Source organism: Eremothecium sinecaudum, chromosome VIII (assembly GCF_001548555.1).
Source record: "Eremothecium sinecaudum strain ATCC 58844 chromosome VIII, complete sequence".
Lineage (NCBI taxonomy): Eukaryota > Fungi > Ascomycota > Saccharomycetes > Saccharomycetales > Saccharomycetaceae > Eremothecium > Eremothecium sinecaudum.
The window spans coordinates 395,337-410,784 of record NC_030899.1 but is presented as its reverse complement, the minus strand read 5'-3'; the positions used below and the strand labels follow the sequence as shown (position 1 = coordinate 410,784).

The 15,448-nt window shown below is 40.6% G+C and overlaps 9 protein-coding genes across 9 annotated transcripts; 4 read left to right on the top strand and 5 right to left on the bottom strand.

Moving 5' to 3' along the window:
• Positions 1-981: 981 nt before the first annotated feature.
• Positions 982-1,530, top strand: EMC4 (chaperone EMC4; the record flags this gene model as incomplete). Its single annotated transcript, XM_018134057.1, has 1 exon — positions 982-1,530. One exon carries the CDS (start codon positions 982-984, stop codon positions 1,528-1,530), a length of 549 nt encoding a protein of 182 aa, XP_017989671.1.
• Positions 1,531-1,573: 43 nt separating this feature from the next.
• TAN1 (putative tRNA acetyltransferase) lies at positions 1,574-2,431 on the bottom strand (the record flags this gene model as incomplete). Its single annotated transcript, XM_018134058.1, has 1 exon — positions 1,574-2,431. One exon carries the CDS (start codon positions 2,429-2,431, stop codon positions 1,574-1,576), a length of 858 nt encoding a protein of 285 aa, XP_017989670.1.
• Positions 2,432-2,598: 167 nt separating this feature from the next.
• Positions 2,599-5,208, bottom strand: SEC15 (Rab GTPase-binding exocyst subunit SEC15; the record flags this gene model as incomplete). Its single annotated transcript, XM_018134059.1, has 1 exon — positions 2,599-5,208. One exon carries the CDS (start codon positions 5,206-5,208, stop codon positions 2,599-2,601), a length of 2,610 nt encoding a protein of 869 aa, XP_017989669.1.
• Positions 5,209-5,578: 370 nt separating this feature from the next.
• DUG1 (metallodipeptidase) lies at positions 5,579-7,153 on the bottom strand (the record flags this gene model as incomplete). Its single annotated transcript, XM_018134060.1, has 1 exon — positions 5,579-7,153. One exon carries the CDS (start codon positions 7,151-7,153, stop codon positions 5,579-5,581), a length of 1,575 nt encoding a protein of 524 aa, XP_017989668.1.
• A 146-nt stretch (positions 7,154-7,299) lies between these two features.
• On the top strand, positions 7,300-8,415 carry MRX20 (Mrx20p; the record flags this gene model as incomplete). Its single annotated transcript, XM_018134061.1, has 2 exons — positions 7,300-7,362; positions 7,438-8,415. The coding sequence occupies 2 exons, from the start codon at positions 7,300-7,302 to the stop codon at positions 8,413-8,415; spliced, it is 1,041 nt and encodes a 346-aa protein (XP_017989667.1).
• A 100-nt stretch (positions 8,416-8,515) lies between these two features.
• Positions 8,516-10,891, bottom strand: ADE57 (bifunctional aminoimidazole ribotide synthase/glycinamide ribotide synthase; the record flags this gene model as incomplete). The annotated part of the gene is made up of 1 exon (XM_018134062.1): positions 8,516-10,891. The coding sequence occupies one exon, from the start codon at positions 10,889-10,891 to the stop codon at positions 8,516-8,518; it is 2,376 nt and encodes a 791-aa protein (XP_017989666.1).
• Positions 10,892-11,361: 470 nt separating this feature from the next.
• Positions 11,362-13,404, top strand: MTO1 (tRNA modification protein MTO1; the record flags this gene model as incomplete). Its single annotated transcript, XM_018134063.1, has 1 exon — positions 11,362-13,404. One exon carries the CDS (start codon positions 11,362-11,364, stop codon positions 13,402-13,404), a length of 2,043 nt encoding a protein of 680 aa, XP_017989665.1.
• Positions 13,405-13,444: 40 nt separating this feature from the next.
• Positions 13,445-14,326, bottom strand: AW171_hschr84719 (HHL102Wp; the record flags this gene model as incomplete). Its single annotated transcript, XM_018134064.1, has 1 exon — positions 13,445-14,326. The coding sequence occupies one exon, from the start codon at positions 14,324-14,326 to the stop codon at positions 13,445-13,447; it is 882 nt and encodes a 293-aa protein (XP_017989664.1).
• A 214-nt stretch (positions 14,327-14,540) lies between these two features.
• Positions 14,541-15,395, top strand: HAP2 (transcription activator HAP2; the record flags this gene model as incomplete). The annotated part of the gene is made up of 1 exon (XM_018134065.1): positions 14,541-15,395. The coding sequence occupies one exon, from the start codon at positions 14,541-14,543 to the stop codon at positions 15,393-15,395; it is 855 nt and encodes a 284-aa protein (XP_017989663.1).
• Positions 15,396-15,448: the final 53 nt, after the last annotated feature.

Genomic DNA, 15,448 nt, shown 5'->3' with positions numbered 1-15,448 from the left:
TTATTGCTAACTGGGGTTTGCTAGGGATTTTGCTATCTGGATACACCATGAGTTATTAGGGCAATAAATATTGAGGCAAAGTAAGGTGGCCTATGGGAGTCTCGTTGCTTTCTAAGGCTAAAGCTCAAGAATAAAACCCCGTAGGATCTTAATCCTGGGTTAAGTAAACGTTGAGGCCCTTCATATTTATTTTAAATGATTTTAGGCCAGCAAATGTTAAAACATTACTGACTTAAGAAATGGCCTTGCCATTGCTTTGCGTTAGGTACTATATATACACATCACATACAATACAATGTCATATTATATATAAATCGATAGCCCAAGTACGTTAATGCTGAAGCTTTAGAGTACTTCAATATGGTGATAGAGCGATATGAACAAAGCGCTGGCATAACACAGAACCCGTCAATACCCGATGATATAACCTCCCGCTGTGAATCTAAAGCAAGCATGGTAGTACTAGATGCTAGAATAAAAAGGTATCCACATTTGGAGTACTTGTCACAAGCATCAAGCAGTTCGAAGGCCGATTCCGAATGGGAAGAGAGTACGCTGGAGGACCAAATAGTCATACTGGAGAAGCACCCAATGATAGAATGGCTTCATTACGCCAGCATAGTAACAGCATCAGCATTTGTTTTGACCCAGGCTGGGCTTGTGCTTTATGGCCTTATGCAACTTTATGAATAAACTGGCATACAATTTGCCATTTAAAGCTTAGGAAGCACTACAACATAAAAATCACAAACAGACCAATAAATCAGTTATAAATCAGTAAATATAAATCAATTGATAGATGCATTGGAATAAATAGATATAGAGATATATTTAGACGCATTAACACAGTTATTATTTGCTCAACTTTAGAGCGTCACACACGTAAATGGTGATTGTTGATTTTAAGCTTTAATTAAAAGACCATTAATTTTGGCAGTTACTATTATGCAATCAAGAATACACAGACAGTAAAAACTCTAAATGGCGTCCTGTAATATTCCTCAGTGGGCTAGAAACTTAACGGATCCAAACTATCATAAATCAATAACAATCGTTTCCTCAAATACTCTTCCCTCTCCTCCAGGTTACTCAAAGAAAGGTGAACTTAAAAACGTTAATGCAAGTAAGAGAGAAGAACGTTCGAATACCGAGCATATCAATTCTTTACAGATAAGTAAAGCATGGCAATTAGCATTGGCTCCAGCCAAAAATATTCCAATGAACATTTTTATGTCTTACATGTCCGGTACTTCACTCCAAGTAATTCCGCTTATGACGGCCTTAATGCTGCTATCTGGCCCAATAAAAAGTGTGGCCAGTATTCGATCAACATTCAGAGGTTTATTGGATAATAATGAGATATATGCAAATGTAATTGCTGCCATGTTTATGTACGTTTTATTTCAGTGCGTTTTAATGGCAATTGGATTGCAGAAACTAAACTCAATGGGTCTACTACCGAACACTAAGAGTGATTGGCTGGCATGGGAGTCACCAATGGCCTATAACATTAAGGCTTATGCATTTTAAATATACAAACTTCTATGTTTTATAGGGCTGATTACAATAATCATCATTCTTTCTGAGGCGAGTTCTCTTCCTTCTTAAATTTAGATTCGTAAAGTTCTTGTATGTTATACTTTCTAAACTTAGTCCGGTAATTCGCATCTACAACTGACATACCTATATTGTTCTTGAAACACTGGACAAGAACTAGCTTGTCATAGTTCTTTAGGTCGACTGTATGTGCAAATTCGCCACTTTTTCCTACCTCTCTAGCTACCAATTTAATAATATCGAGCTTGTCTATAGTGTTAAAGTTTCTCTTCGTTACTTCAATAGCAAATTTGTAAGATTTAGTCTTGTCTTGATGAAAGTGTGAAGGTAGAACGCGCTGACACAGCTTCGTTAGCTCTTCCAAAGTTGCATTACAAGAACTTGTTATTGGTGTTAGCTTTTGCAAGTACCTTGTTTTCTTATTTAAATCCTCTGGGTTCGCAAGCTCTTCCATTAGTCTTAAAGTGAAGCTTTCAGGCTCAATTGGTTTCCGAACTTTAAAGAACACCATGCATTCGCATTCCAATTGTATCTGCTTGATGAGTGGTTTATTGTGTTTTGGATCAACCATGGATTTATTCTGCTTGAGGTCATCTAATTCCTTCTTAATTTGGTCCTCGATAGAAAGTTCATCTTCAGAATTTATTTTATGATTATTAGAATCTTCATTAGAACTAGATTTTAACTCATCTACATAGTACTCTTCTACTTTCTCTTGGAGTAAGATCATAAATTCCTGTGCAGCCTGCTTTTCATGTCTTCTAGTACAAGTAGCATATATACCAGATGTATTTGGGTCTAATGTATTCGAGACTACCTTAAACTTCTTTTTACCTGACCGCTTATCATCAGACCTGGATCTCTTGTCCCCCATGTTCACGATAATTTGTTCTTGGATTGTGTGTTACAAGCGATGAGCATGAACATAATATTTTTCAACTGTTATATAGGCGGAATGAAATAAAATTTCAGTACTTATTAAATATACAGTTTAAAGGAAAACTATTTCGTAAGAGATATGTGCTGTAGAAGATTGGATGCTTAAACTCCTCTGTTAAAAAATTTGGCAAACCTGCCATTACTTGCGATGCTGTAATCGGAAATTGTAGTATTGTCCCCATCAGTAGTAGCACTAGCTGGTCTTGAAAGTTTGTTTAACAGCATTTGCGCAACTTCTGGTTTAATTCTAGGATACTTTCTCATTCTAATACTGGAATCCTTATACTCTTCAAAATTATTTGATTTCATTAATAGGATATGCTGGTTTAAATCTGTGAATGTTGAGAAAAGAGACCTAACATTGCTTTCAATCATATTGGGGCCTTTTGAACTGAGGTTTTCAGGAAGTGGAGTAGAAGAATTGGAAGAAGGTACCGCATCTTGATGCGATTCCATATTTGCCTCATTTGGGAAGATTTTTGAAATAACGTTCTCCAGGAACTTCATATCGGTCTCAAAGTTTAAGACGCTCTGCGGTGTAATGTAGGATGGAGAATTGTGGAGTAGCAGTTCTAAGAACTTTCTGGTCAATTGGTCAAATTCGCGGAAAATTAATAAAGATTTAATACTGTAAGGAAGACTGGCGAGTGTGGAAGTAAACATCATCTCCAAAAATTGGGCAATATCTCTGATAGACAAGCCTGGTTCCTCCCTGATCTCTTCTGTTGTCCAGTCCAATTCCACAAATTCCATGAGGTCGGTAACTTTGCTGTCAATTAACTCAATCAACTTAGTTTCTGCGTACTTTTTCGTGTCTAGCAACTGAGTAGTGGCTGACAATTTGATTTCGATATCGGGGTTTTGAGTTATGTTCTCCTTTGTCATGATGTTGCTAAAATCCTTCGCAGCTACGATAAAGTAATCGAGATTGATCAGGATCTGGGCAATTTCCTCCCTAAACGTGGTATCTAACTTTGCTCGAATATTTGAGTTAACTATCTTGTTGAAGATATCGTCTATGGTTTGCACCAGTGTGATATTTAGCTGAGCAAGGTCATGACGATAAAAGGTACTCAGGAACGTAACCATCTTAGCATATGACTTCTTGATCAACGTACAGGTCATAGGATACAAAGGAGAGAATGGAAGTGTTGCCATAAAACCTGAATCTTCGTCTTGTTCAATTGAAGGTCTTGCTTCTGGTTTCATCCAGCAGATCTTTAGCACCTTTTCATAAAGGTCCTTATTATTAATTGTTAAGGGCATAAAATCGTCGTCGTTCAATAAGGTCTTAAACTCCTTATCAAAGATATGGATCAGCAAACCGCAGTACTTTTCAAACAAGGTAGTTTGTATCTTGTACAAAGATTCGCAAGGCAGCTTAGAATTTTCCAAAATGGCCACATAAATTCCAAAGAAGTTCTTGGCATCAACTAGCTGATCTTCTGAAACCAGTTTAGCCTTTATAAATCTTGATATATGTGGGGAAACTTTCCCCATAAACTGTTCCAAGAACTCTTCCGTAGTAGTGTATTTATTATTCGTGAAAATATACTCTGTATTCCTGTGCAGGTACTTATCGTACAGCAAGAATCCCAAGATCTTCAGCAGATATTGCTTTAAAAAGGGCAAACTTAGTTGCTGGTAAAATGAATCATCCCTAGCGTTGTCACCCTGGCCAATAGTAGTTACACTCTTCCACGCCAATGGATGAACCAATTTCACCTTCCTAAACTCATATTCCTTGGCAAACTCTTCAACAAGATACTTAGTCTCTTTTAAGGCATCAAATATCATTATAGAATCATGAATTTCCTTTAACTCGTAGAATTTAGATAAGTTCAAATTATTCAAGCTTGACTCATCTCTTAAGGACAGTTCAACTGGCGAATTGAATTTATAATTAGCTAGTCTCATTGATTTTTTCATATCCAACCATTGAGGAAGAAGCTTATCATTATAAACCTTGAAATACTCCTGCCCCACTTGGCTTAATGTCTTCTCAAGATTGGAACTTAGTGACGTTTTGATAAGAGTTATACTTTCTTCCTTTATTACGGTCCTCAATCTGGGAATAGAACCATAGATTTCATCTAAAAACGTGAACTTATAGTCTTTAAACTCGTGAATATAAAGTCGTTCCAACTTGTCTAGCTTCTGAAGCGCCTTATAAAAGTTACCATCCTTTATTAATTCCCGGCACCTGTTCGTAAGCTCTAGCATCTGAAAAATCTTATCTATCAAAACCATAGCTTCAGATATTTTCATAGTGGTTTTCTTATTGCTTGTTAATGCCTGCTTCTTCATTATTACATCATTTGTCGAAGCACTCATGTCTGAATTCAGGTCCGTTATTTGCCCCTGCAACTGAAATTGAATTAACTTTTCGACTCTATCGAGTTCATCAATCGAGGCAGTGAGGTTGTCAGTAACTTGGGTATCCTGTAAAAGCTTTGGCTCTGACATCTCAAAAATTTCCTCAGCTGAGTTGTATAGCTCTTCTACCAAGTTACCTAGCTGCTGTGCTTCAATGGCCTGCCTAATATAAGGCACCCATTTATCAAAAGTTTGATCCGCAAACACCAATAATCCATCAGAGGGAGTTGTTAATGAAGAATCATGTTGAGGAGGGGCAGAATCTGCGTTTAGCAGGATCTTTTGGAATTCCTGCAACAGTTGTGCTTGGGGATCTTGGTCCAGCTGAGCCGACATGAATGAAGATAGAGTTCAATTGTCCTGCTATGGTTTCTAGAGCTGTATGGAAGCTTTTAAAGCAGCTTTAAAGCAGTTGGGATTGTAATTTCTGTACTTTATCAGGTTTAAGATTAGCTATTATTTAATATGTAACTTGCTACTACAATTTTTAGTATATAAAAAGATTATCTGATACGGTTAACCAAGAGGTTAATTAGTAAATCAGATAAATAACTCTAATTGTCATCATGCTATAAAGCAAATGAGCGGTTCAAGATGTGCTATGCTTATATCATATATAAGGTACACGCTTGGTACATTTTAAGTAGCTCTAGCATCGAATACATATTTTAAACCTGCTGGGAATTGCATACTAAAACATACGCAGTTAAGCAGCATCAGCATAGTATTGCATATATGCTGCGATTACTTTCATTCCACCATAGTAGTTGCTGAAATCCAACTTTTCATTGGTAGAGTGTGCACCATCATCAATTCTGCCAATTGGCAATAGTAAAACAGGTGCTTTCAACTTTTCTTGGAAAGTAATCGTAATTGGTATACTACCACCTTCCATAGTATATTCAGGTTCTTTATGGAAGACATCCTTAATAGCTTTTGCTGCGGATGCAAATACCTCATTTGAGGGATCTGAACGCCAGTAGGGCCCCGCATTTCTGATTTCAACGCTGAAGCTGTTTGGAGAGTTCAACGATTTGAAAACCTTGTTACAATGTTCAATGACTAGCTTGTCAAGCTTTGTGTCATCGATGTTACTAACAGTTCTAATTGAGAACTTACCAATAACTTTGCCTGGGATAACAGTCTTCTCACCAGGATCAGAGAAGGCACCCTCAATACCGTGAATAGACAAAGATGGGAACCTCCATCTGTGCATCAAAAGATCCACCTTGTTGTCGTACAAACTAATATTGGCACCAATCGAAGCTTCCATTTCTTCTGGGCTGTAGTCTATCTTCTCGTATAACGCGCGCTCAGCATCTGTAACGGGAGGAACCATCGCGTCAATCCCATCAATTAAGATCTTGCCTTTCCCATCAACCAAACTATTTAACACGGCAATCAAATCGGTCATTGGCTCTGCAACCGCACCTCCGAACCCCCCGGAATGTAGGTCCACCGCAGCTCCGCGTACCGTGGCAGAGTAATAGTGGACTCCCCTTAAACCGTAGGTCAAGGCTGGGTTGCGCGTTCCTAGCCAAGTGTTGTCAGTAATACAGACACTGTCAACATCCTTGAAATATTTGTTCGCCTCATCCGCAATTAACTCGTCCAACCCCAATGAGCCGGATTCCTCCATCCCCTCAAAACATGTTACCAAGTTGACCGGCAACTCCAGGTTCAAAGCCCGGTATGCTTCAACAACGTTCAACCAGCCAGTCAATGGCCCGGTATCATCAGAAACACCTCTGCCTCTAACCAATTGCTTTTCAACGTCTACATGGAACTTGAAAGGCTCAGTGATCCAACCGTCACTCTTGCTAGCAGGCTGGACATCGTAGTGACAATAAACCAAGAGGGTCTTCTTGTTAGGGTCAGATCCGTACCTAGAAAAAATTACTGGAGGCAACTTGACCTTCTCACCATCCTCAGTAGTCTGGAAACCCAAGTCTTTCTTTTGTATATCCGTAAAACCCAGTTTCTGTAATTCTTCAGCAATAAACTCACCTTTCTGAATAACTTGATCACGTAACTTGTAGTTAGACGAGACTGCAGGAATCTCAATAGCAGTCTGTAACCTACTTAAGAATTTTGGCGTTAATTCATCAATTTTGTGGAATATTTCAGTAAAATTGTGGTTCCCGTTCATATCAGCAGTAATAATAGGGGTATCAAGTGGCAAAAAACTTGCAGAAGCTTTAATTGGAAACAAATTCAGTAGTAATAAACTCCCAAAGATGGTCAGGTTAGCTTCCAGCAATCCAAATAGAGAGATTTTCATGTCTAGAACAGATTTAGTCTTGCCAAGAGTCAAGGATTAAAAAAATTATATTTTTAAAAAAAAAATACTCATTCAACAAATCAAACCTAATTCCGACGCACAAAGACGTTATCTATACTACTTATATTGTCAGAATTGTATTCAGAATGAGTAACGAGCGAAATTCTGGTATTGCGGACAATAATGCATCTTCTATGCATATCACTCATGTATGTTACTAATGCGAGGCTTCTTTCGCTATTAAGCAGAATTTCGGAATACTAATGATAAGCATGTTTACTTAGAATAACGTGATGCCAGCAGTAATGGCTGGGACTACAGCTGCCGTGTTTCAAACTGTGATTTCGCATCCCTTTGAATACGTGAAGACAGGTTTACAGCTACATCGAAGTCTTCCTGGCGCGGAACCCCTACAAATGATACACCCGGTGAAATACTATTTCAGTGGGTGCTCGGCGTTGAATGTAGGGGTGCTAATTAAGACGGCTGCTCGGTTTTCGACTTTTGAATGGGCTTGTAAAGCCTTACAGGACCCCAGTTTACCCGAGGAACCGATAAAGGGTGTACGGTTACTTGTTGCAGGAGCCATCACTGGGTTTGTCGAAAGTCTCTGCGTGATTCCTTTTGAAAGTATCAAAACTACAATGATAGAGAATAGTATCTTGGTATCGAGTCAGGCGGTAGGGCCGGAAAAACCAATTAAATCCGCAGTTAATGCTGGTTCGCCTGTAAGACGGACATTTCATAATCCTGTTCTGGAAAACCGGGAATCGATCCATCGGTACTATGAACAGCATCCATCCCGTAATTTAATTTCCGCCGTTAAGGAGATGTACATGACTCGTGGAGTGCGAGCTTTTCTACAGGGTAGCATGCCTACGATAACTAGGCAGCTTGGAAATTCCGTCGTTCGATTTACTGTATATACATGGTTAAGACAGCTGATATCTCCTAACAAGGCACCAAACGAGCTCCAGGCAACGGGTCTAGGAATTGTGTCCTCGGGAGCTGTGGTGTTACTGACGCAGCCCATCGATGTCGTTAAGACTCGGATGCAAGGGAAGCATGCGTTGTTTTTATACCGGAACTCTTTGGAGTGTGCTTATAGAATTTTCGTTGAAGAAGGTTTCAGACATATGTGGAAAGGATGGGTCCCTAGGCTATTTAAGGTTGGCTTATCGGGCGGGATCTCTTTTGGTGTGTACCAATACTTTGAGAATCTATTTACGCATATGGCCAAAAGCTCTGCGATGAAGCCTTGAAGGCGACAGGAGTAGTATCACCTTAAGGAAATCATGAGGTAATCCTGTAACTTTTTATTGTACATATTACTAATAATGGATTTATATTCTGCATAGTAAATTAATAAAGATTGGTAGCATTCTCAACAACACAGCCTGGCGCGTTGGCGGGTCTGTCGATCAATGTACCAATCTGGTAAACGGTTTCACCAGCCTCTTCCATGAGTTGCTTGGCTCTTGCAACATTCTCTTTCTTAACAATTGCAACCATACCGATACCCATGTTGAAGGTCTTCAACATGTCTTCGATTGGAACATTTCCGGCTTTGCCTAACCACTGGAAGACAGCAGGTAGTTCCCAGGTTTGGATGTCAATCTTGGCCTGTAGATGACTTGGTAATGCACGTGGGACATTCTCCACAAGACCACCACCGGTAATGTGCGCTAAACCCAAGACTAGGTTTTCTCTGACTGAAGGCAGTAGTTGTTTCACATAGATTCTGGTTGGGATCAGAACCCCTTGGCCTAAAGTCAAAGAATTGTCCCATGGACATGGAGCATCCCAGGGTAGATTGACATGCTCTACAATCTTTCTGACCAAAGAGTAACCATTGGAGTGTATGCCGTTTGAGGCCAACCCCAATAGTACGTCTCCACTGCTCATTGCTGTAATCTTTGGTAGAATGGCATTCTTGGTAACAGCACCAACAGCTGTACCATTGGTGTCGTAGTGTCCTGGAGGATACATACCTGGCATTTCAGATGTTTCACCTCCAACTAGGGCACAACCTGCTTGGATACACCCATCGGCAACACCAGAAACAAAGTCAGCTGCTGTTTTAATGTCCAATGCACCAGTAGCAAAGTAATCAAGGAACAACAGTGGTTCAGCACCTTGAACAACCAAATCGTTGACGTTCATTGCAACCAAGTCAATACCAACTGTATCATGAATGTTAGTCTCTTGTGCAATCATCAACTTGGTTCCCACACCATCAGTTGCGGCAACTAGCAATGTTTCGTCCTTATTGTATCCAGCGGCTGCCAAATCAAACAAACCACCGAAACCACCAATATCAGAATCGGCACCAGGCCTTCTAGTAGACTTAACTTTAGCCTTAATCGTTTCTACAAGCAAGTTACCGTTTTCAATAGAGACTCCGGCATCTGCATATGTGAGAGCTTCAGAAGTAGCCTTCTTAGCAAAAGCCCGGTGAGCAATGTCTCTTCTAAAGTACCTGTCGTTGAATTTAATGCATTCAACAGCCTCGTATGCCTTGTCAACAGCACCCTTCAAAGTAGAAGCAGCAGCAGAAGCAGCAATTACTCTACCACCAGCAGTGTAAAGCACCCCATTTTCTAACTTGGTACCTGCATGGAAAATATAGCTGTCCTTAGGTAACTTTGAGATGTCTAAATTAATTACATCACCTTTTCTGTAAGACTCAGGATAACCACCAGCAGCTAATACAACCGTTGCTCCAAATGTGTTTTCTTTGATACCAATCTTTACAGAGTCTAATCTGTGTTCAGCAGCAGCTAAGAATACTTGAGCCAAGTCAGTGTCATCTGTTAACAAAGGTAAAACAGATTGGGTTTCAGGATCTCCAAATCTTACATTATACTCTAACACCTTAGGTCCGTCTTTTGTTAGCACAATACCGGTAAAGAGGACACCAACAAATGGACGGCTGTCTTTTCTCATACCGTCAATAGAAGGCTTAATGACCTGTTCATCTATAATGGACATCAGTTTTGGAGTGGCAGCAGGAGCTGGAGCGTAAGTTCCCATACCACCAGTATTCAATCCAGTATCATTTTCACCAATTCTCTTGTGGTCCTGAGCAGGAGGCAAGTTGAAGTAGGAGTAACCGTCAGAGATAGTTAAAATAGAAATCTCATCACCCTCCAAAAATTCTTCAATAACAACAGAGTCACCAGCTGAACCAAACTGCTTATCGACCATAATAGTCTGCAAAGCTTCCTTGGCTTCTTCATCAGTGGTTGGAATCAAAACACCCTTACCTGCGGCAATACCGTCAGCTTTGATGACCACCCTGTAGTCAACTGTCTTTAGGTGTTCAAGAGCCTCTTCGTAGTTAGAAAAGTTAGCATAACGGGCAGTGGGGATGTTGTGCTTGGCCATGAAGTCCTTGGAAAAGGTCTTCGAACCTTCGAACACAGCGGCAGCAGGCGATGGCCCGAAAACTGGGATACCAATCTTGTTAAAAACTTCGGTTATACCATCCACCAAAGGTTGTTCTGGACCGGGAACCACAAGTGCAATCTCGTGCTCCAAAGCGAACTTCTTCAATTCCTCAAATTGGCTTTTTGAAGGACTCAGTGATGGAACGTTAATAACTTTTTCGTCAACAGAAGCAGTACCACCATTACCTGGTGCCACATATATTTTTGCTACTGAAGCAGACTGGGCTAGTTTCCAGGTTAATGCATGTTCACGACCACCGTTACCCAAAATCAGTATATTCATAGACATTATAGGGATACGACAATTACTGTGGCTTTAGGTGTGAACTATAATGATATATTCAAACTAAAATGTAAGCTTGAAATATTAAAAGTCTTCCAGTTGATAGACGTGAACAAGTGCAGACTTGTTTACCAACTACGAAAATAGCGATTAATAACCAATAGTAGTTACATCCACTATTGAAAAAGACTTCTCCGTAAGCAAATGCTTGGAAGGAGTCAGAATGTGGTAGATCTCAGTAACAGAAAATTTTCACCTGGGCATCGCAATGTTGAGTTTTGATTATTTAAGCTTAGAAACTGAATGGCGCTAGCGCCGTACATTCACAGAATTACCCGGCTTTATTGATACACATTTTAACATAGCTGACTTAGCATAGATGATTGAGATGGGCACAGTCTTCTCATCGAATAGAGACATCTGCTTAGCATATGTACAAGTTCGAAGTCTAAAAGTGAGATTTAATCTGGCTCATAATGCTTTTATTTCGAAATTTCTATTCACATAAAGCCACGCGTGCTATTTCACGTCGATATATCTCACTGACTTCAGATCTACGAACGGTACTAAATGATCTACCGGACAGTGGTGTGGTTGTTATTGGTGGTGGTCACGCTGGCTGTGAGGCGTCTGCAGGTGCAGCTAGGAGTGGTGCACCTACTGTGTTAGTGACGCCAGCTGTCGATAAGATCGGTACATGTTCATGTAATCCTTCAATGGGTGGTGTTGGTAAGGGAACATTGCTACGAGAAGTAGATGCGTTGGATGGGCTAGCTGCTCGAGTGACCGACTTGGCTGGTATACAATTTAAAATGCTTAATAGAAGCCGTGGACCTGCCGTATGGGGGCCCCGTGCTCAAATCGACCGTAAAATCTATATGCGGGAAATGCAAGGAATGTTAAAGAACTACCAAAATTTACAAATTCGGCAGGGTAAGGTGTCTGATTTGATCATAGATAAAGATGGAAGGAGTCCTGCAGCAGGGACTCCTAATGGTATCGTAAGGGGTGTCATCTTAGATAATGGTGATATTATAAAATCTTCGAAGGTAGTCATTACTACCGGTACCTTCCTTGGAGGAGAAATCCATATTGGCATGAAGAGTTTCCCGGCAGGTAGGATAGGAGAGAATCCTACTTATGGTATTTCTGATACACTGAGAGAACTTGGATTTCAGTTGGGAAGGTTAAAAACTGGGACTCCTGCACGTTTAGATGGTAAGACTATCAATTTTATCTCGTTGAAAAAGGAGTATGGGGATGATCCTCCCCACCCCATGAGCTATACTAATAACGAGGTAGCTATTAAAGACCAACGTTTGTGCTATGGAACAAATACTACAGCTGAATTACATGAGTACATCAAGAATAACCTGCATCAAACACTACATATAAGGGAAACTATAAAAGGCCCTAGATATTGCCCATCTATAGAAGCGAAGGTTCTAAGGTTCCCAGATAAAACCTCGCATATGATCTGGCTAGAACCAGAGGGATTGGATACAGATGTTATTTATCCTAACGGAATTTCCAACTCTATGCCAGAGGATGTCCAAGAAGTTATGATGAGAATGGTTCCCGGGCTTGAAAACGTCAAAATAGTACAGCCAGCATATGGTGTGGAATATGACTATATAGATCCCAGGGAACTAAAGCAGACCCTGGAGACGAAAAGAATCGATGGTCTTTTTATGGCTGGTCAAATAAATGGCACGACAGGATACGAAGAAGCATGCGCCCAGGGTATTATAGCAGGTATCAACGCAGGATTAGCATTTCAAAATAAACCAGAACTTCGTTTGAGTAGATCAGAAGCATATATCGGTGTTCTAATCGATGACTTGATCACTAAAGGCGTTGAAGAACCTTACAGAATGTTTACGTCTCGTTCAGAATTCAGAATATCGGTAAGAGCTGATAACGCCGATTTTAGGCTTACAGAGTTAGCACGTAGGCTAGGTGCTATCAGTGATTGGAGATGGGCTAAATTTGTTCCTGACAAAGCCATCTATGATGAGGTCAAATCCAAACTAGAGAACTTCTACCAGCCCAGTAATAAATGGGATAATATTTTAGATTCGAACGTCAGAAATACCCATGTCAAATACAACGCATGGGAAATGCTACGCTATACTAATAATAGCGTTGAGCTGATAGCAAAGGGGTTTCCAGAGCTGGCGCTAGATCTTGACGAAATTCCACAACATATCGTCCTCAAGCTGGATGTGGAAGCAAAATATACGCCGTTTTTAAGGAGACAAAAACAGTTCATTAAGGCCTTTGAGGCTGACGAGAGCATTTATTTGCCACAGGATATTGACTATAACACAGTTGCAAGTTTGAGTAATGAATGCAAAGGTATTCTAAATACTGTGAAGCCCATCACCATCGGACAAGCCAGAAGAATTCAGGGAATGACGCCTGCTTCACTCTTCGAACTCTACAAACTCGTAAGAGGCAGGCAGCCAGAGCTGCAAAATTTTTATAGAGAGAGCACTGACAAAGGTGCCAGTACATAGTCTCATTAACCAGTAATTTACTAATACAATATCCATTCCGTTAGCCTTGGAAAAGATGTAATTCTAGCGAATTTAGAGCCTCTACCGGGAGGTAACGCTGGCAAAGACCAAATAGGTCCTGGTTCGTAACATCATCCTCATTGATAATACCATACTTATCAAACACGCGAAGCAACACCGCTCTATCGATTACTTTCGAGCCACTCTCGCTGCAGGTCGCATGGATATCCTCTGCTACAGACCGCGCAAGCACACCTGAAAGCTTTCGCAGTCTCTTAACCGCCTCAGGCGGCATGGCATAATTTCCTTCGTTAACAATAGAGGTAACCAAAGCCCGAAGACTCTTCGCGGACAGCATTGGAGCAGAACTTGGCATATTATCCTCAATTTCCTCAAACTCCTCGAGATCCTCTCCTCGATATCCATTTATCGGACTGGAAAGATCACCAACCGCAGATAAATCATCAACAACATCGGAAACTTCAGCAACAATGGATCCAATTGATATATCCCCATCATCCATTTCCTCATCGCTGCGAATCTCAATGGGCACCGAAATATTGAGTCGCCTCAGTTTTCGCCCACCATACTCCCCAAGCCCAGAAAAGACTTCCTGTGACAGATTTAGACCCCTCCACTCCCGCTCGACGCTTCTTGAGTTCGATCTCTTTCTCTCTTCCTCAACAAAAGACTTTTCATCAACCAACACCTGCATACTACTGCTGACTTTTCCACTATTCAAAAGAGCAGAGCTCAGCTCTTTCAAGTATAATCGAACCTTCTGAGCATCATTACCTGCTTTGACTGGACTCGAAGCCTCTGCATTTAGCCATCCAGGAGTACTTAGAAGAATCGCATCTCTTAACTTCTGTTTCCTACCTAAATCTTGCTTTACAGGAGTTTCTTCCACAGTGTTTAACATCTGAGCAGCTATAATGGTCACCTACAGCATATCCTAATACCGAATATGACCCACTTTGAATACCTTAAATTGACTCAATGAGTTGAGTACATTATTTGAATTTTTTTTATATTATAACATTTGAAGGATTTACAAACAAACGGCATATTAGCTGATTAAACTTAAATAAATATAACGATACTATTCAGTCTATTTAACTCTATATTACCCCTTCATGATTGGGTATGGTACTGGTGATCAGGCTATTGCTAATGAAGTTGAGGATGGTGATTATCGTTTGAATACTAGTTTAGTATCATATGACGCAACAGATAATGCAAGCGCAAATCACGTTGAAAACCATAAAACTATGGCTCAGGAATCAGTTGAATCAGGTGACGTGGAGCCGGTACGACATGATGGTGAACTAGATGTCCCGAACGAAGAGGAAAATGAGCAGCTGGAGTCTGTTCTTAAACAGTCTGTTGTACATGATGCGTCAAATGTCTATTTATATACACAACAACAACAAAATGTGAACATTGTAACTACAAGTGGGGAAGTAGAGCGTGATAGGCTATCAGATCATCGAGGTGGTGACAAGGTAGGCGGGGAAATGTATTCTAAAGGTCAATATTTTGATGCTGGAAATCTTGACTTTACTACTACAGACCAGGTAGCGTTGGAGAACGATAATAGTCTTAGTGAGCCTGCGGAGCAGCCTTTTTACGTCAATGCTAAGCAGTATTACCGGATTCTTAAGCGTCGGTATGCTAGGGCTAAGCTGGAGGAAAATCTAAAGATCTCTAGAGCCAGGAAGCCATACCTTCATGAGTCTAGGCATAAACATGCTATGAAAAGGCCACGAGGCCAAGGAGGGAGGTTCTTAACTGCATCTGAGATAAATGAACTGAAAAAACGCGAAAATTCGGGCTCTTCCGAGAAGGAAGAGCAGCTAGAGGCTGATTTGCCATCTTCTTCGCCGAAGGAGCCTAGGAAACCGCAATATCAAACACCACATATCCAGCCACAAGTTTCGGGTATGAACTCCAATAATAAGGCTGAATCACAGGCAGAGGGCAACCGGTAGGGTCGATGCTCAATTACATAACCTGGCATATAGTAAACATTTACTACTTTCAC